General features: G+C 46.4%; 1 protein-coding gene across 7 annotated transcripts in view; it reads right to left on the reverse strand.

Annotated features, from left to right (window-relative positions):
* Nucleotides 1-20918, reverse strand: part of CHRM3 (cholinergic receptor muscarinic 3) — a 532253-nt gene that overhangs the window by 4117 nt on the left and 507218 nt on the right. For 6 of the 7 annotated variants that reach the window (XM_082425549.1, XM_082425545.1, XM_082425547.1 and 3 more), the window contains one exon: nucleotides 16684-19103. In XM_082425549.1, coding sequence (XP_082281675.1) covers nucleotides 17312-19084 — 1773 coding nt within the window. In that variant the 5' untranslated portion in view covers nucleotides 19085-19103 and the 3' untranslated portion in view covers nucleotides 16684-17311. Of the gene's footprint in view, nucleotides 1-1301; nucleotides 1362-6423; nucleotides 6484-16683; nucleotides 19104-20918 lie in introns of those variants that run through there. The other variant, XR_014253554.1, reaches the window with a different exon arrangement.

Genomic DNA, 20918 nt, shown 5'->3' on the forward strand with positions numbered 1-20918 from the left:
CCAAGATGCCACCCCCAGGAAGCCTTCCCTGACTGCAGTCCAGGGGAACAGTGATCTGAGCCTCCTCATTGCTCCTGGCCCAGTTCCAGCCTCTGGAGGCTCTGCTGTGTGTGGCCCCATCCCTTCTCCTCCCCACTTGCCCCCATCACCCACCCTGAGTCCCCCTCACCATCACCCTCTGCCTCAGGGGCCTCCAGGTGCTCCAGCTGTGCCAGGAGAAGGCGGGCTTGGTGCTCCAGGTCTGAGCCAGGCATGCTGAGCTCTATGTAAGCCAGGAGCATCTTCAGGCAGGGAAATTCTGGGGGCCGGTGGAAATGCTCAGGGTAATGGTGCAGCCAGGTGCACAGCATGGAGGGCACGGCCCTGGGGGGAGTCAGGTGGGCAGCCGAGTCAGAGGCCTGGCCTGCCTTCCCCACTGCGCCCCCAGGACAGCCCTGCGGGGACCTGAGCCTCTGTGTCTTCCGCTCCTGCCCATCCAGTGGCCGGTTCTACTCCACGTCCCGTCTAACCTGGCAGACTTGGCAGAGGGGGCCGGGACACAGAGGAGGGGCTGGCAACGAGTCTGCTGAAGGGACAGCTCTTGATCCACGCTGTGACCACCTCTCCACTTCTTCAGGGAAGCCTGACACACTGCTCTGTCCCTCTCCCGGCCCCTCCCCACTGGATGTCACCACTGTGAGGACAGGCAGGGTGTCTGCTCTGGTCCTGCCCTCTCGGGAACACAGTAGATGCTCTATGAATATCTGACCCAGGAGGGAACACACAGGCTCTATCTTCCCGTCCAGGCTTCCTGCGGGCCTCCTAACGCCTCAGATTTACCTCCTGCACCTACATGCTGCCTCATCCTCTAGGGGCCCTGCCTGGCTCTCCTCCTGCCACTGACACTCATCTCCCACAGCTGCCCCCTGAGTGTCACTGGGTCCCCGCGCACCAGCTGAGCACCCACTGGTGAGGATCCACCAGACAGTGACCACGATGCTCTCCACACCTTGTGTTCTGGGTCCCAGAATGGGGGGCGGAGGCAGGGCTGGCATGGAGAGGGGACGGGTGTGGACTCTCTTGGGGGCTGACTCTGACCTCTGACCTCCCGGATGCTCCTCACGGCACCCCAGCCCCGTCCGCAGCTCTCTTGGACTCCTTTCCTCTTTTCCAGGAGGAGCCCTCGGACCTCTGCCCTCAGCACGAACCATCAGATGAGTGGGATCCAGGGTTCTGCCAGCCCTGCCCATCTACAGACCCCACATCTCCATGCAATTCTTTGGAGAAGGGAGTCCCTCCCTCTTGAACCAAAGCCCACTCACATTTTCAGCTGGTGCAGGGGTCCACCGTCCTCATCAGAGTAAGGGAGGATGCATCCATATCTAGAGGAGGCCAGGAAGGCGTCACATGGACTGTCCTGAGGACACACCTGGATGTGATGCCTAGTGTGACAGTGTGACCATGGTAGAAAGGAAGCCCTGGAGGGCAGGACTGCTGTCTGCTCAATGCGTTAAATGATGGTTGTTCCTAGAAAAGCGCCTGCACCTAGTGGCCTTCCTCTATATGTGAAGAATGAATGAGCCCCACCAGCCCCATCGCACACATCTGAGTGGCCTGGGGCCCCACTGCTCACTCCCAGGAACCCTTGCTCTCACTCACCCAGGACAGGGCACCCCTAATGGAATCACCCATCACCATTCAACTGGGAAAAGAGTTCAGCCCAAGGTCAGAGGCACAGTGACAACTGAGGCGGAGGCTTCCTCATGGGGAGGAGGAACATGATGAATTAGCACAACCGCGGCCCCTCCAGCAGACCTTTCCACAGGCCAGGTCCCCAGAAAGCACTTTCCACGAAGGACCCGCTGGTCTCTACAGTCACCGTAGGGGGCTGGTCCTCTCTTTACCCTAGTGTGCAGAGGGGCCAACTGAGGCTCAGAGAGGTGGAGTGACATTCCCCCATGTCACAGCTAGCAGGTGGCCGAGTCACCAATGTCCCATAAGGGGCAGAGTGCTCACCTTGTGAAGGGAAGCTCCAGCATCTGCTGGGTGGTAGGGAAAGCCCTGTAGGAGCCCAGGAATGTGGGGAGGTCGGAGGGGGCCCCGCCCAGGAAGGCAGGCACGAGGTTTCCCACCAGCTTCTCCAGCCTGCCCGCCTGGATGCGCCACACCATGCAGGTCTCATTCCTGCCCCCTGTGGACACGTTTTCCCCCTGGGGTGGAACAGAGCAGGGACATGAGTCAGAGGCAGCACCAAGGACACCAGGAGGGCGGGGGCTGCAGCTGAGACCGAATCCCCAAGCCTCAGGGACTTGTGGCAAGAGGTGGGACAGGAGAGCCCTCAGCAGAATAAAGGTTCTGGCTTCACGAGTAGAATTGGCGGTGGGCGATGGTTACACGTGTCACTATCTCAGGGCAGTTTGTAGCACAGCATCGACAGCTCCCCCTGTATTAACTGCATCATCCCTGTGATTGTTATCAAAACATCCCATTCTGGGGATGAGAACACAGAGGCTGATCCCAGGGTGGGAGGCGTCAGGATCGTCAGGCCAACATGGACACCTGAGGATGGAGTTAAAAGAGGAAAATCTGTAGAAAAATGCAGAAACAGACTTAACTTCACATGAAGGGAATCCTATGAAAGTCTCTTTCTGAGATTCCCACGTATATGTGGATAGTGACTTTGCATCTGGACAAGGCAGGGCCTGGGCCGTGAGGGTGGGTGGGAGAGGAGATGGGGGCCCAGATTCCTTTGGGAGCAGGACGCCAGGAGGGACCCAGGGGAGGGGCAGGGCGGCTCTGGGGCCTCCTGGGTGTGGGGTCTCCTCCTCGCTGGCACTCACCCTGAGCCTGCCCTGGGCTCTGTTGCTGGTGGGGGGCTCCCGCCCCTCCCGCAGGGAGACGGAGCAGGGGGCGCCATGGACCAGCTCCTGTCCGATCTCCTGTGTGGAGCCCTGTGAACACAGCGCCCGGCAGCCAGGCAGAAAGCTCAGAGCCCTGTCTGCCACCTGTGCTGCTCCTCAGACCCACCAGCCATCTCCACTCCAGACACACGCACACCACTCTCTGCACAGACCTCCAACAAAGAGGGAAAAAAGATGACAACCTGAGGGCCTTGGATTTGCATTGGCACAGATAAGAGGCACCTCAGGAATCCTCTCTCACCCTTGTGCTTGAGTGTGAGCATGACAGGACCACCAGGTGACCAAGTCCACGCGTTCCTGCCCAGAGGGGAAACCTCCCCTGAAGTCCCCCTTCCCCCCACGTGGAGATGCGGGGATGTGAGGCTGCCCAGGGAGGGTTCCCAGATGTGGCCGGGCCTGGACTGGCCTGCTCTAGGCCACCTTGTGTTCCTTAGGTGACCTCCTGGTAAAGGACCAGAGTCGTCCAGGTTAAGTATTGAACCGTCTAATGCATCTGAGAAACCTCCCACTCGGGGGTTTCCTGAAGCAGAAGCCCTGGGAAGTCAGGACACAGCAGGAGTACATCCGTCTCTATGAAGCGTCTCCAGCCAAGTGAGCGGGCTATGGGGCTGTCGCTAGAACGTGTGTGCCTGGCTCCCGGGGCTCCGAGTTCTGTTGGGCTCTGTTGCCAAGGAGGTGACTTCACTTCCTGGGGGCCCCTTACTTGAATCCCCTCCTCAGACAACACCGCTACACACAGCCCTCTGGGATGCTGACGGCTCACCCCTTCTCCACGCAACCCCATATCTCACACAGTCACACCTCACAGCCCTCTCCACCGCTCCCGGGGACGGTCTGTGCGCAGCTTTGAGGAGACAGACCTGGGTTCCAGACTCAATTCCCCATTTTACCTGTTCTCATTCTGGATAAGTCACTGTGTCTCTCAAGGCCTGTCTCCCCACCTGCAGAGTAGGAATTATTCTAGCATGTATTTCTAGGGATGTCCTCAGGCATAGTTGGGATAAGACCTAAAAAATGTGTCACATGCAGGTCCTGCATCCAACCTCTTTTTCCTTTCTCGCATTACCTCCCCCATGTCTGTTCGTCTTCTGATCCCATTCTGTAGCCCTTATTTAATGTCACTGGGCACATGTATGTGTTTGTCACTGTTTGTGTGTGTGTATGATGCCAGTGTTTACTCTGGAAGGCCAGAAGAAAACCGCCCCCATAGGGAGGGATGGGCAAGAGTTTCCCAAGATCTTAGGGTTTCTAATTTCCAAGGCAAATCTGATGAGAAGTGTTCCAGCCTTGACCCAGGAGGTTAGGACACAGTGACACAAGGCTATACAGGTAGCAGGAGCTGGGATGACAGACTCACACGGTCTGGCTCCACTGTCCACACTCGTAACCACTGTGCTGGCCGCAGTGAGACCGCTGCCTTCACGGGGCTCACAGCCTGACAAGCTTGGCTTCTCTGGCTGGACTCACAGTGGCCCAGGGACAGACTGGCAGATGACGGGCTGCCATCAGCACACAGACATGACAGTCTCATTTGCTTCTGCCTTCATGTTCCTGTCCTTAAATGCCTCTCCTCAATACTGAGGCTGGCTGGAACATTTTATACAGGCCCAACCCCAGTATAAACAGAGTCAACTTTACCAGGAACAAGATGATGTTTAATCAGCTGGGGTAAGAGTACCCTCATCCTCACTTGAAATCCCCTGGTAAGCAGTTTCTCCCAGTGACTTCACTGGAAAGTAGATCAGAGTTGATCTAACCTCAGAAGTGTCTAGCTTTTCATTGGTCCCAAACTGCCTTCTGGACCTCTCTTCCCATCCCTCCCCCAACGTCCATGTAGCTCCATTTCCCCAGCTGCTCAAACCAGAACCTTGGGGCTCTGTCTGCTCCCTCTTTCCTCCTCACCCCCACATGCAATCAATTCAACCCCTTCCCTGGATCCCAACTTCAAAATGCATTTCTCCCCTCTCTGCATCTCCCTCCCTTCTTAGTCCAGGCCACCACTGACACTGTCCCTGATTCGTGCTCTTTGCTTCTGCTTCTCACTCCCTCTGATCCAAGAGAGGGATGTTTGAAAGACAGATCTTCTCCTGTCGCTCTGCTAACAAGCAGGAAATCAGCAGCACTTTGTGGAAAAGCCCCAGTCCTTAGCCAGACCTCAAGCCCTTCGTCCTGCCAGCAGCCCACCTGGCCTGCTCCTCAGTCCAGCCACACTGGCCTCTGTCTGTTCTTCCAAGGGTGCCCCCTCCCCAGCCGTCAAAAGCCCCAGGCTTGGATACCATTGAGCTCTTTACGTGGAGGCCTCCTCCTTCAGGTTTTGCTGTAGGTTGCTCTGCCCGGGGCCCTCCGTTCCTCCCTCAGGGCTCTTTCCATGGTCCTGGGAGTTGTCATTATGGCCTGCTGGGCCCCAGTACTTGCCAGAGGAAATGGCAGGAGCCTGGGACCCTAGGCAACCTCAGGTGGCCAGCCCTGGGACTGCTTCAGCCACGGGTGGGCAGGTGAGCCCAGCGGGCTCTGTCGCCACCTGGCGACCCGGGGAGAAAAGGCCTCGCAGTGCTCTCTGAGCCTTGCCACCTGCTTGGTTTCCCAGGTGGAATTTAGTTAGAGAAGGAGAAAGCAAGCCAGAGCCGGGGGCGGGGCTTCCAGATCCTGACCCGCCCCTCGCAGGCCCCGCCCCTTTCAGTTTCCTAGGTTGGTGTCTAAAGACCAGTGGTCAGGGACACCTGGGTGCAAATCCTCACTTCTGCTGTTCCCCTATGTGCTGGTACAAGTCACCTTTTTTCTTTTATTAAACGTGCTAGGCATTATTCTAGACCCGGGAATACTGCAGTGAAGAAAACCTACAAAAAGCCCGCCGGCTTGGAGTTTACAGTCTATTGTGGGGAGAACGATCGTCAACATGTTTACGTCCCTTGGATCGGGACCCTCCCATCTCTCTCCAGCTACTACCCCATCTCTCCTTCTCCTCAAAGCAAACACTGTCAGATGCTTGTCTAGACTCCCCTCCCACTGCTCTGATGGAAATATCTGTCTGGGAGAAGAGCATTCTAGGTGGAGCAAACAGCAAGTGCACAGGTGTGTTCAAGGGATTCAAATAGGCCAGGGCGCTGGGATGGGTGGGGAGGGCAGAGTGGGATGAGGCCTGGGAGGAAACCGTAGTGGGAGGTGTGCCTTTCCTCCAAGGGAGGCGAAGGCAGGAGGGCTCCTGGCCTGGGAGTGGCAGGATGGACACCCAATAACTGAATCTTTTTGGCTGCTGCAGCTGAGAAAAGACGGCAGGGGTCAAGAGAGGAGTCACGGGACCAGTTAGGGGCTATTGTGATATCAGGAGACCAGGGCAGTGGTGGTGAGAAGAGGCTGGATTCTGGTTCTAAGCTGAAGCCAGAGCAGATAGGATTTACTGTTTGATTGGATGTGGGGTTCAAGGGAAACTCACAAGTTTCTGACCATCAGAAAGGCTGGAATTGTCAGGTTGGGGAAGGCTGTTGGAGAAGCACGTTTGGGGAGGGCGAGATGAGGAGCTCACCTTGGGACATGTCCAGTTAGAGCTGGATAGATGATCTCTAGTGGTGTTGCTGGTTAGATGCTGCGTATAAAAGAGACAAGAATTCACAGGAGGTCTAGGCTGGAAATCAAGGTTGGGGAGTCATGGAGAGATGGCATTTAAAGCCTTGGAACTAGATGAGACCATCCAGAGAGTGAAGGTGAAAAGAGCAAAACATGTGGGTGTGTTGGGGTTGAGGTAGGGAGTAGACCGAGCCAGAGAAGCTAGGAGGTAAGAGGAAACTCTGGAAGTGGGAGGGCGGGAAAGCCAAGTGAAGGGAGTGTTTCATGGAGAAGGGGATGATCAGCTGTACCAAATGCTGATGGGACAAGATGAGGACTGAGGGGGGAGCGATCCCTGGATTCAGCACCGTGGAGGCCATGAGTGACCTTGACCGAGCAGCTGGGTGAATGGTGCGGATGAAGCCTGATTGGAGTGGGTTCTAGAAAAAACTGGAGGAGCAGTGGAGGGGAGTTTAGACGAGCCTCTGACAGTGTTTTAAAGGGAAGAAGAGATGGGATAGCAGCTGGAGGGAGGAGGGAGGTGACCAGGCCTAATAGAGAGGTGAACATACTGATCCAGGACAGGGGAGAGTGGCTGGAGCGATGTCCTAAGGTGGAGAGCTTGACTTTGCAGGAGCCAGAGCACCTCATGCACAGAAACAAGAGAACAGACTGTGTGCACAGATGCAGCTGGAGGGAGGGCTGCTTGTCAAAGTCCTCTCTCTCTCTTTTTGTTTTTTTAACTTGTGAAATATATTTACCGAAAAGCACCTAAAATACATATATACTACTTTATGAATGATGTAGGTACCTGTGTAACCATCACCTGGGGAAGAAAAAAAAGACATTATTAACACCGTAAAAAAATCTTCCCAGTGCTCCTCTCCAATCGGAATCTTTTCCTTCTGCCCTAGATGTATCCACCATTCTGCCTTCGCTGATGCTATTTTTAAAATAATTTTGCCATCTAAATGTACTCTTGAACCATCTTGGCTGTTATTTAACTTAATTTGTTTTTTTAAGTTAATTTTTATTTTTGCCAGCTTTCTTGAGGTATAATTGATGAATAAAATGTAAGATATTTAAAGTGTACAGTGTGGGGACTTCCCTGGTGATGCAGTGATTAAGAATCTGCCTGCCAATGCAGGGGACACAGGTTCGAGCCCTGGTCTGGTAAGATCCCACATGCCACAGAGCAACTAAGCCCGTGAGCCACAACTACTGAGCCCGTGTGCCACAACTACTGAGCCCGTGTGCCACAACTACTGAAGCCCACCCCCCTAGAGCCCATGCTCCGCAACAACAGAAGCCACCGCGATGAGAAGCCCATGCACCGCAATGAAGAGTAGCCCCCGCTAGCCGCAACTAGAGAAAGCCCGCGTGCAGCAACAAAGACCCAATGCAGCCAAAAATAAATAAATAAAATTAAAAAAAATAAAGTGTACAGTGTGATATTTGATATGAGTATACATAGTGAAATAATTCTCTTCATTTTAATTAATATATCCATTACCTCACATATTTACCTTTTTTTTCTTTGGGTAAGAACATATAAGTTGTACCTTCTTGGCAAACTTTAATTATATAATGTAGTGCTATCACCTATAGTCACCATGTTATACATTAGATCCTGAGACCTTATTCATCTTATAACTGAATGTTTGCACCCTTTTACCAACTTCTCCCTATTTCTACTACTCAAGCCTCTGGAAACCATTGTTCAAATCTTTCGTATTTTTTTTTTTTTTAATTGGGTTGCTATTTTAGTTCTTTATTGCTGCATAAAAAACACCCTAAAACTTAATGGCTTAATATCAACAATAATGTACTTTGCTCATGAATCTTCAATATGAGCAGGGCTTGGCCTCAGCTGGGATGATTCAAGGCTGGGGTTTGGACTTTCTGGAGAAGGGCTTCCTCACAGCATGGCGGTCTCAGTGTTGTTAGACTTCTTACATAGCAGCTGGTTTCCCCCAGTGCAAGCACTGCAAGACATCTGGGTGGCAGCTGTGAGGCTTCTTCTGATCTAGTCTTGCACGTCCCAGATGTGTTCTATTTATCAAGCAAGTCACTAAGGCCAGCCTGATTCAAGGGAAGGGAAATTAGATGCCACCTTTCCATGTGAGGAATAGCAAGGAATTTTTATCTCCTGCAGTTGCATAGTTTTTTCTTACTGATTTACAGAAATTCTTCATACATTCTGTATTTGCTCAATGTTGTTATATGTTTTGGAATGATCTCTTCCATCATGGCTTTCTTTTCACTTTCCTTATGTCTTGTCTTCCTTTGTGGCTAATGCTTTTTGAATCTTGTTTAAGAAGTTTTTCTCTCCTTCAGGGTCATGAAAATATTCTCTTAAAAACTTTCCAACTTTTACCTTCTAAAAGCTTTCTAACTTTGACTTTTTAATTTAGGTCTTTAATCCACCTGTAATTTACTTTAGTATGTGGTGAAGTAGAAGTCTTTTTTCCATGTAGATATTTAAGTACCACTTATTAAGAAGAATGTCATTTTCCCACTGCCCTGCTGTGCCACTTCTGCTAGATAGCAACTGTTTGTGTATGTAAATGTCTTTTCTAGTAGTCTGAATGCTTCCTTGATATCTACTTTGGCAAGCTGTTTCAAGCTCATCTTGTACATTGCCTGCTGAAGACTAGAATCAGCTATTTCTTCTGGAAGGCTTGGTTTCCTTTATTAAAGACTACAGTTGGGATGTTAGGAATCCTCCTTGCTACTGAGTTGATCATTGTCTCTAGTTCTTTTCTGTGGGAAGAGCTAGAAATTACATATATAGTAAAATACTCTGGGAGTTTATATTGATACATCCAACTCATACAGAGAACTGTATAGTTTTTACTCAACTTCTTCTGTTACATCTATATCTCCTTTTCTCCAGACTGGCAATTCTGGTTCTCTAATTGAATTTGAATATCGAATTAGTCACTTGTTTTATCTCAACTTATGCACGCAGATTCAGAATAACAATATCCATAATACCACACAGGCGATGGAAATTGGAGAAGATACAAATAAATGGAAAGATATTCCATCCTTATGGATTGGAAGAATTAATATTGTTAATATCTCCATACTACCCAAAGGAATCTACAGGAGTCAGTACAATTCCTATCAAAATTCCAATGCATTTTTCATAGAAAAAAGGAACAACAATCCTCAAATTTGTATAGAAACAAAAAAGACCCTGAATAGCCTAAGCAATCTTGAGAAAGAAGAACAAAGCTGTAGGCATCACACTCCCTACTTTCAAATTCTATTACAAAGCTGTAGTAATCAAAGCAGTATGGTATTGGCATAAAAACAGACACATAGATCAGTGCAACAGAATAGCGAGCCCGGAAATAAACCCACACATTTATGGTCAAGTAATTTACAACAAACAAGCCAAGAATATACAACAGGGGAAAGGATAGTCTGTGCAATCAATGCTGCTGGGAAAAGTGGACAGCTGCGTGCAAAAGAATCAAACTGGACCACTATCTTACATCGTACACAAAAATGAATTCAAAATGGGTTAGAGTCTTGAGTAGAAGACTTGAAACCATAAAACTCCTAGAAAAAAAATAGGTAGTAAGTTCCTTAACATCAGTCTTGGCAATGATTTTTTGGATCTGACACCAAAAACAAAAGAAATGAAAGCAGGGACTTCCCTGGTGGCACAGTGGATAAGCCTCTGCATTCCCAATGCAGGGGGTCCGGGTTCGATCCCTGGTTAGGGAACTAGATCCCACGTGCATGCCGCAACTGAGAGTTCACATGCCACAACTAACTAAGGAGCCCGCCTGCCGCAACCAAATAAATGAATATTTTAAATATAAATAGATAAAAATTTTTAAAAATTTAAAAAAAGAAATGAAAGCAAACATTAACAAGTGGGATGACATCAAACTAAAAAGCTTCTGCACAGCAAAGGAAACAGCAAAGGGGGAAGGGACGATAATAAGCATTTCTTTTGAAAAGACGAAAATAAAACCCACTTCAAAGTATTATAAAAAATTAATAAACAGAAACCTCAAAGGGAGTTGGAAAACCAGAAGGGGGAGCTCTCAAGTCCTGTGAGGACAGCAGAGCCCAACAGGAAGAAGAAAAACTCTTCTCTTGGCAAAGACTCAGCCCATGAAAAGCCATGGACTCTGTTTACTAGAGCCCTCCCAAATCCCACTCCCCCATCCCCGCAGTCCCCTGTAAAAGTGTTCTTCCCTTGCTGTCTGGGGACTTGCATGAGGCTTGCCAGGATGCAGACCCCAAATAAACCCATCTTTGCTGGAGAAGTAACTCGTAATCTATTTGTGTTAGGTCCATAGTATATATCTAGAGAGAAATATTTTTCTTCACTTGCAGTCTTAAAATTAGGATTATATGTGCAGATATAGTTAATACATGCTTAACTCATAGTCCAAAACACAGAGTATTATTTTGAGTTATGACAGCAGCAATGTTCACTGTTGAAGAAAGTTCTAGTGCATGTAAAAAACAGAGAAGTCAATGCAAATAAAGGTCTGTTTCAGCATTATCCCTTCCATGTACTCCACCCTTTTATACAATAAAAAAGCTGTTGCTGTGTTATAGACCTCGGATTAAAAAGAAAGCCAACCACATTCTTTGTTTATTTATATTTTATTTCCTTATTTCACTATTAAACTTAGGGGATAATATCACCACAAAGTTGCAGGCATCATTTTATAGTACAGACAATTGAATTATTTTTAGAAGAAGGAATAAAAATTGGCATATGACATACCTAAAATGACTACTGAGGAAGTGCTGGACACTAGGAAATAAAAACAGGTAAAATTCAGTGCCTTTGATAAAGATGGGGACACTATTTTAGATGCAACTATGACACATGCCTTTTGCTTACAAAGCAAATATATAGCCATCTTTTTGGACAGTGGTTTCTACACCCTCATAAATTAGAAGGATGTGAGCATCACTGAACATTTCATAGATATTTCCCAGAAAGTTTTCTGCCAAGAAAAATCAATGTGCTGATTCACCAACTTGAAGCCTATTTTAATTATTATTCCTCGAACCTGCACCAAACTTAGAGACAGTTTCCATGTGTTTGAAAAAGGAGGGGGGGCATTCCTGAAAATGTTGCCTTGCCATAGCTCTAAGCACAAGCCCCAAAGAAATTTCTCTGGAGTGTTGTACGTAGGAGGCTGAAAATATCCACGTGTTACATGAGGAATGAACAGAGGATATGAAGAGAGGGCTTTGTTTAATGCTTGCAGAACAGTATGGATTCTCTCCTAACCTTCATGCCAAGCAAAACTACATGCAAGGATATTTTAAGCCAAACTACAGAACTTCACCTGTACAAACAGAAGACTTATATGTATAGACTCTCCAGGCTCTCTCAATATTTCCCTTACTAGGATCAAGTAGAGTTGACCAACCTGGTAAAACGTTTCCAAATTCTAGGGATAGAGTTGATTTTCTTTCCTTCCTGTCCTCTTAATTATATTTACTACTTCAAATCTATTAAAATATTTCTCCTTGTTGCTTAGTAATATTTTATTAGGAAACCATCATATCAATGAACCATTTTTCCCTTAATTTACTTTCCTAGCTCAATGCCCTCCGGCTACAGTCGAAGTGTGGGGCATTAACGTGCACATAATTCTGATAAATATTTGCTATATTAATTATAAGGAGTTTATTAAACATTCAACAGCATTTATTGAATGTCTACTGTTTGACAGATAATGTGCCAGCCACAGGGTGAGGAAGACCTGTTTTCTATCATCAAGGAAATCACAGAATCCAGGATAAAAATAGTTTGGGGTTTGGTATGTAAATTGCAGAATGAATAAGTATTTTGGACTTCAAGAAAGAACAAAAATAAAGCTTTATATTCTGAGGATACTCTTTTAAGCTTAAGATAAGATTATTTGGGTGAGGGAAGTGTTATTAATACTTCTTTGCAACTGAGAGTATGGCCTCCTTTTCCATTTCCCGTTCGTATAGAATGCCTTGTGCAACTCAGATCAGAGCCGCCCTGGATCTGGGAGATTATTTGGGGAGTTCCCAGCCCAGGCCAAGAACTGTAGGGTCTGAACTCTGTGCTGAGTCTTCCTGGTTCTACCAGAGTGACCACAGTCCTAACATTGTGCTAAAGTGCTTGGGTGTCCGCTTCCACATGTCCGAGTGCGCCGTCTATCTCTGTGTGTGAAGCTGTGAATGTAATGTGTGCCCAGTTAACAAGACTAACCCTTGCCCATCTTGGAGCCTGGTGACAAAATATTATGCAGTTCCAAACGTATGTTGAACACAGTCACTTTGGGAACTTGGTTTTCTTTATTCATCTTTATTATCTCAACACGAGCCTCCTTTCTCAGGCAGTGACACTAAAGCCAGAAAAAGAAAACAGAATATTCCTAGCTCTCAAGAGCCCTGGGCTTCTGTCCCTGGAGCCAACCTCTTAGGGCTGGAATATTTATTCTCACAGCATGAGTCCCGGTAGAGGCGGAATTCCTACAAAACAGAGGCATGAAAACACCAGGAGAGACAGCATAACCTAGGTCCGTAAAGGCAAGTAGTAAAATTGACCTGCATCCTAGTATGGGGTGGTGTTTTCACTGCTGTGCCAAGTTTGTCACGCATGACATATGAGGAAAAATACAGTTTTAGAGGAGGTGGTACAAGTAGGGCTGTCAGGTTGAAGAAAGGACCAGCGTTTTGGGTGCTGTATTCTATACAGTTTCAGTCAATTTCGAGAAATACCACTGAGAAACCAAACACCCCCTACCCAGCAGCTCTACTTGTAAGGTTGTCAGGCCTTAGGTGATCATCCTGGAATAAAGTGGTATTTGAAATAAAATTCCAGGTTTACCAACAAACTGTGAGAGTTCCTTAGAGTTCATTGTATTGAAATATAAGTAAATAACTCTGAGGGATACATAAAATCAGAATTTTTCAAGTGTTCTTCAGTTAGAGCATTTACATTCATCATGGTAGTTATTTACCTAACGCCCTGACTCTATTTCACCTGTTTGCTATTAGAAGGCAAATTAAGATGCTTTCATGTTGTTAATGAGTAAGAGCGTAGGGAGACAACCCAGTGAGTTTAAGGGTAAATGACACGCATGGCAGAGGACATGTAATTACCTGGTGACAGAACTGGGCCAAAAGCTCAGGGCTCCTCATGCTAAGTTAGAGCTTCTTTGTGATACCTTCACTTGTCCTCTGAAGCTGCTGGGATGTACTGTCCAGTTTTTCAGCCATACGTCCCCATCTGGGAATCGTCTCTACTCGGATAAGTACGGGGCACCCAGAATGATCCGGAGGCTCTGCCTCTGTCTCGTGTTGCCTCCATCAGGCTTCTCTACTGTGCCTGAGCCGTGGCATCCTTTTCCTTCCTGAGATTGACCTGAGGCAGCTAACTCTGCATCAGAGCTGTGCCCTCCCCCTTCTCACAAGTGATGCACAAAGGGCCCTCCTCCTTCTCCAGAGCAATGAACTTACCCATCTGCACACAGGGGGGTTGACAGAGAAAGCTGCTATGCCTTCTAGAACTTTAGCCCCTGCAGCTTCTTATGCTTATGCTTTCTTGTTTTTTTTTTTTTTTTTTTTCTGTGAGAGTCTAGAACTATTATATGTGAAAGAGTAAATAGAAATGGAACTTATCTGGAGACTCAAGGCTAGATTTGAAGTGAAGGATGATTCAGGGTAATACGGTGAACTAGCAGAAAGACTACAGGTAGGTGATGGATAAAAGAGAGCAGAGCCAAGGGGAATACAGGACCAGAAAGCTCACTTCTCTTATCCATCTGGTAGACCCTGGAGAATAGAGAATGGGAGAACAGGGTCGGGTGTGTGTGTGTGTGTGTGTGTGTGTGTGTGTGTGTGTGTGTGTGTGTGTGTGTGTGTGTGTGTGTGTGTGTGTGTGTGTGTGTGTGTGTGTGTGTGTGTGTGTGTGTGTGTGTGTGTGTGTGTGTGTGTGTGTTGGGAGGTGCTTTCTTCACATGTAGTTTATTTAGGTTTGATTATTTTACTCTCAAAGTGGATAATCATGAAAACTCTGCAAACCTCATTCATATGGATTGAAAACAATTTGATTCCCATCTGGGGGGATGATCTTATGTAAATGCTGAATACCTTTTCTAGTGACAAAGTCCTTTGAGAAATGCATGTGCAGCTATGTCTGGTTTTAAACACTTCACTACATCTTTGATTATACTTCTAAATTTTCCAAACTCAAAAGAATCTGTTTTTCTTATTTTCTTTTTCTTAAAATGACCTAAGAGTTGGACATACATTTCTATAAACAGAGTCAGTAGACAGTATTTAAAAGCAGTTTTCATTCATGAGAGATTTAAAAATAATTCGATAATTAAACCAGTAACAGAAGAGCTGACGTCTTGGACGTCTTTCTTTTCTTCCATTCTCAGCATCATAAAAGGACAAGGATGAGGAGATAATCATGTTTAAGTAGAGTTGTTATTAACCTTCACAGTTCTGCTAAAGCTTACGTTTCTCCACTTCTTAAATTTAATTCTATTTTTTTTTTAAATACAGGAAACAGTCTTTTGAGAGGGAGGCAAGATAGGAGATTCAAAGAGAATGGGAATTACTGATGTACAGGGAGACTTGAATCAGCATTCACAAATTTATTACTGCCAGGCCAACGTGAGTAATAAAATATAGATGCACTTGCTCACTAGACATTTCACAGGTTAATAACATAACATTCTGTAGTTTGCTATACATGTTAGAAAATAGTCTCTGTTTTTTCTTATTCTTTGGTCGAATGTGGGCCAAAAAATTAATTCTTTCAATTATGCCGATTTGCCTTTTTTTGCCCTTGTCATGTGATTTCAAATACACTGGTGGAGGGTTGCTTTGACCGGTTCCCATCAGGTTTAACTAGAACGGTATTAAACCATTATGTTGAAGTTAAAGTTGATATTACCTAGAAAGAGTTAGGTACCTCCTGGCACCAACAGGATGACTTTTCCCTCTTCTTAGCCACAAGAAAGCTCGATATACCCTACCCATTGCTCAAGTGGACCTTAAAGAATCACTTTCAAGGGACACCACCTGCTGAAGACTGAAGAGTAATATTTATCAACATTAAATAGAACTCGGTGAAATATGCATAAATACATCTCCATATAAACATAACACAAAATTAAATAGTTCAGAAACACAGACACCACTGAGTACACTTCCACTGTTGTCAAAATCTGCTGTAAACACCAGCTCACACTGAACACAAAAGCAGCTTCTACCCTGGCTCCGGGTTCACACCACGGAGACCCTGTACAGAGGGAAGATTTCTCCTCAGCCCCCCGCCTCCCACCCCTCCCACTCCCCACACAGCCCACAAAAGGAAAAAAAAGAACCCTAACACCTACAGCAGCAACACAGACGACGGCTACAGCAGCAGCCCTCCCCTCCCCCAAACAGAACAGTTAGCGTTTGGGCCAATGCAGAAGAGAATACAAAATCACTTTTTAGAAATGTACTAAGGAAATCAATTTGAAGCAATACTTTTCAAAGTGTAATACTTTCTTTAGAGGACTTATGACTTCATGAACCCCACCCATTCCTGGGTAAAGGTTGCACAAGGGACACCAGAAAGCACTGGCCCCAGCTAAGTGACAGAAGGTGTGAGCCCTTTTCATTTAAAGATGTCAAGTAGCAAGAAATCGAATCCCGTGTTCTTCTTTGCCCCTCAGAAGGTCTCTTCTGCTTTGCCCCATGTAATGCTGTGTATGACATTCAAACGTGACACTATTATTGAGTTTCAAGCAGGTAAGATAGCAAAGGTTTTGTTGGGAAACAATCAGATTTGGACCATTAAATTCAAACCTGTGGATGCGGTTCATTCTTAGAGCTCAGAGGGGCCCCCATCTGATTTAGCTCTGTTGAGGGTGTCCACAAAGGTAACAGCTCACTCAGAGTCCGGTCGAACCTTGGTGCTCATCTGACTCACCAGGCTGACCGCTCGACACAGACCAGCCCGGAGGGCCTGGCTATTCTCTGCTGCATAGTCTCCGGGAAAACAGCCCTGGTTTCCAAAACACTACCCGGGGTTTAAGTTCACCTTTACGTTGCGTTAGGATCCTAGAGAAACGTCAGTCACCAAAGTACTGAAAGAATATATTGCCGGAACAATTTGCCAGTTCAGTGATTCCCATTATATTATATACACTATGTGTGTGTGTGTGGAATTCACACACATACACACACACACACATATATATATATACATATATACTTATGTATCTTTTATTTGTACGAAACTTGAACTGCACAAAACAGTACTTTGCAAGAATCAAGAATCAAGTCCACAAATAGAGTTCAACGACACACCAGTGAGAAGACGGGGAGCTCTACTGGGACGAGAAGGTGAGGCTTTGCAACAACGTACGAAAGAATTTCAGAACCACGGATTCACTAGCCTGACGTGTTCCACGTGGGATCTGGATCGACACTTTGGGGATCCTTGGAAAGAACAGGGCAACTGGGCCAGCTAGGTACGCTCACCGAGATTCCAGAGCTAATGGGAATGAAAAGGCCCAGGCAGACCAATTTGGGTATATAATTGCTATGAAACAATTATTTCTTTCTCTTTAAGAAAAAACAAAGTCTATTTCAGAATAAATTTCTTTATATTCAGTGATACGCTTATTTATTTATTTTTGGCTGAAGTGGTATTTGACTTTTGATATTAAAATGGATTTATTCAATGGATCGGTAAACAGGCAGCTCCTTTCACATCTGGGTGATAAAGACATTTTTTTATCAGCGCCAAAAATCACCCCCACCCTCGCCTCACTCCCTCCTAAGGTCTGTGGGTTGATGTGTGCGTTTGGTGACTGCTATTGACAACACACCTCATTCTACAAGGCCTGCTCGGGCACCCGCTTGTGGAAAATGACCGACTGTCTTTGCTGGTACTGCTGCTTGCGCCTCTTCCTTTTGTCACACTGGCACAATAGCAGCATCTTGAAAGTGGTTCTGAATGTTTTGTTGCACAGGGCATAGCACACGGGGTTCACGGTGCTGTTGATGTAGCACAGCCAATAGCCCAGATTCCAATAGGTTTTGGGGATGCAGCTGTCACAAAAGGTATTCACCAGAACCATAATATTGTAGGGGGTCCAGGTGATGATGAAGGCAAGCAAGATGGCGCTGAGGGTCTGGGCCGCCTTTTTCTCCTTGATGAGGGACATCCGTTTCCGCTTAGTGATCTGGCTTCTGGTCTTCAGAGCAAACCTCTTGGCCAGAGTAGCTTCCTTAAAGGACAGAGGCAGGGTGGCCGTGGTCTTGCCCACTGAGGAGTTGACATCAGAGGCCTTGGCTGTGTCCACGGCTGACTCTAACTGGATGGGAAGCTTGGAGAAGCTTTTCTGAAAACTGCCTCCGTCGTCCATGCTCTTTTGGGCCTGCAGTTTGCTGGCTTTCGTCTCTAAGTCCACTGCCCCCAGCTCCTCCTCCGGCACCTGCAGGTTGTCTGACGAGGGTAATTTGGTGGAGCTGAGGATCGTGCTGTGACCTGGAAGCTTGAGCACGATGGAGTAGATGGCTCTTGTCTCCGAGCCAATGTCCTCCTCATCGGAGGAAGCGGAATTTTCCAGGGAGGCGGCAGCGTCGTTGTTATTCCAGCTGTCACTGCTGCTGTGGTCTTGGTCCATCTGTTCGGCGCTGGGCTTCCAGCTCTTGGTTGTGAACCAGAAGTGGCAGCGTCCGTACTTCCTCCTGGCTGAGCGTTTCATGCTTTGCTGTTGAAGCTCATAGCTGCTGCAGCTTCGAGAACTACCTGTGGGATGGACAAAGTTCTCTGCCTCTGCCTCTGTCCCAGAGGCCTGCAGCCCAGCAAGCTCTTTGGTACGTTTTTCAGTTTCCTTATAGATCCTCCAGTATAAAATAGTCATAATGGTGACAGGCATATAAAAGGCAGCGATTGCCGTGCCGAAGGTGATGGTGGGCTCACTGAGGAACTGGATGAAACACTCCCCTGGAGGCACAGTTCTCTTCCCGACAAAGTATTGCCAGAACAAGATGGCAGGAGCCCAAAGGATGAAGGAGATGACCCAAGCCAGACCTATCATCACACCAGCTCGCTTTGTTGTTCGTTTGGCTCGGTACGTGAGCGGCCTCGTGATGGAAAAGTACCTGTCAAAGCTAATGACCAGAAGATTCATGACGGAGGCATTGCTAGCCACGTAGTCAATGGAAAGCCAGAGGTCACAGGCCAAGTTCCCTAAAGCCCATCGGTTCATGATGATGTAGGTAGTAAACAGATTCATTGAAATGACCCCAATAATCAGGTCAGCACAGGCCAGACTTAAGAGGAAGTAGTTGTTGACGGTCTTCAGTTGCTTGTTGACCTTGAATGCCACTATCACCAGGATGTTGCCGATGATGGTCACCAAGGCCAGGACGCCCGTTAAGAATGCAATGAAGACCACTTGCCAGATGGTATGACCTCCCAGAGGGTCACTGGTGGTGCCATTTGGAGAGGAGAAATTCCCAGCTGCCCGAGAAATGTTGTAGCTGCCAAAATGAGTAACCGTTCCTGGGGGTAGCCCTGCATCGGAAGGGCCGTGAATCCAGGAAGAGCTGATGTTCGGAAACAAAGGTGAGGTTGTATTGTTATTGTGCAAGGTCATGGTGACTCTCTGACATAGTCTGGGGAGAAAAGAGAAAAGATGGAGTCAGGACCATTTCTGCCTTCATTGGATTTGTTCTTTGCACTGCATCCTTTAAAAGTAGCACTCCTCCTATTATTGGATAATAGGACCTATATTATAGGTGAACCTGGGAGAGTCCAGCACATCAGTTCATCCCCTTATTTTAAAGCTGAGGAGTTGTCAACTTTATTTCGATAAAAATAGATAAATTAAATAAAGGTGAGGAGCACAGGGCAGGCAGAGATCGATTTGTTCAAGGTAGGTAGCACGATTAGCTGGTGACATGCACTGAATATTGTGCTTTTTCTCCACATTTTCCACCTTTCTAAATACAGACCACATTTACTTCCACATGATGTTGTTATCAAACAAAATCTTCCTTCCTTCTCTTTCTTTGAAAAGTAGGGGAAAAATAGTAGACGCATATATGATACTCATCCAGCATAGCTTTATCATCACACTACATGAGAAATTGATCTTATTCATTTGCATTTTATCCACCTGGGCATTTACCTAACCCAGGCTTCAAACATAAGCAACTTTAAGGCAATTCCAGCCATGTAAGCCTCAATGGAATACGCAACAGCAACCTGGAGCAAGGGGGGAAATACGCATAAATCACTTCACATTATATTATCTCTTTAACACACAGAAAAAGTAATGTATTGGTTCCTTGTAATGGCTGGGAACAGTATACGAGGCAGCTATCTTTTGCTTGATAATATGCAGAACCTTGACCAGACTGTTCTGAACTGACCGAACCAGTTTTGAATATTTCTAGTATTTAGATATGTTATTTCTAGCTATGAAAAAGCATGTTAGCACCACACACATTTGCATATAAATAGTTGCAAAACTGCAATTAGTTCTTTTTTTAATTTTTAATTTTATATAGCAGTATAATTGATTTACAATATTGTGTTAGTTTCAGGTGTACAGCAAAGTGATTCAGTTGCACATACACATATATTCATTCTTTTTCAGATTCTTTTCCCATAGAGGTTATTACAGAGTATTGAGCAGAGTTCCCTGTGCTCTACAGTAGGTCCTTACTAGTTATCTATTTTATACATAGTAGTGTGTATATGTCAGTCTCAGTCTCCTAACTTATCCCCCATCCCACTCCCCCCCACCTTTCCCCTTTGGTAACCATAAGTTTGTTTTCGAAGTCTGTGAGTCATTTCTGTTTTGTAAGTAAGTTCATTTGCATCACTTCTTTTCTTTGGCAATTAGTTCTTTCAAACACGTGTTACCAAAATAAATAAATAACCAAGAATTGTTACAACGAATGCATCTCTAGTAAGACCCTCTATGCTGTCACAGAAAGCCTTGGTTGAGACCAGCTCCAACCTCTCAGAACCTCCAGAGTTTTACTTCCAGGACGCAACTGACTCAGGGATTCTCACACCACCAATCTCTGTGGACTTTATTCAGTAAATCATTCCTCAACGAGTGTCATTCTAAGAATTCAACGTTTGAGAATCACAGCAAAAATCTATTGAGAACACTTCTGCTGTGTTTTGGCTCTTGGTTAAAATGTTCAGCTGTAAATTCTTACAGTGCAAATCTGTGTACCCATGCACGTGGTTAAGAGTCCTAAATCAAGTCTTTAGGTACTGCAGGTCAGGGTATCTCTCAAAGGAATGTAGTCAGATTCACACACTGCCTTTTGGAAAGAGCTTAGGGTGTGGCAGGAAGATTTTGGAGTCCCAAAGGCATAGGTTCAAATCTTAGTTCAACCACTTTCTGAGGGTGAGATCTTGGGTATTAGTTAACCTCTTTGAGTCCCAGTTTCCTCATTGAAAAATGGGAA

Source organism: Balaenoptera physalus, assembly GCF_965194825.1.
Source record: "Balaenoptera physalus genome assembly, chromosome: 14".
NCBI lineage: Eukaryota > Metazoa > Chordata > Mammalia > Artiodactyla > Balaenopteridae > Balaenoptera > Balaenoptera physalus.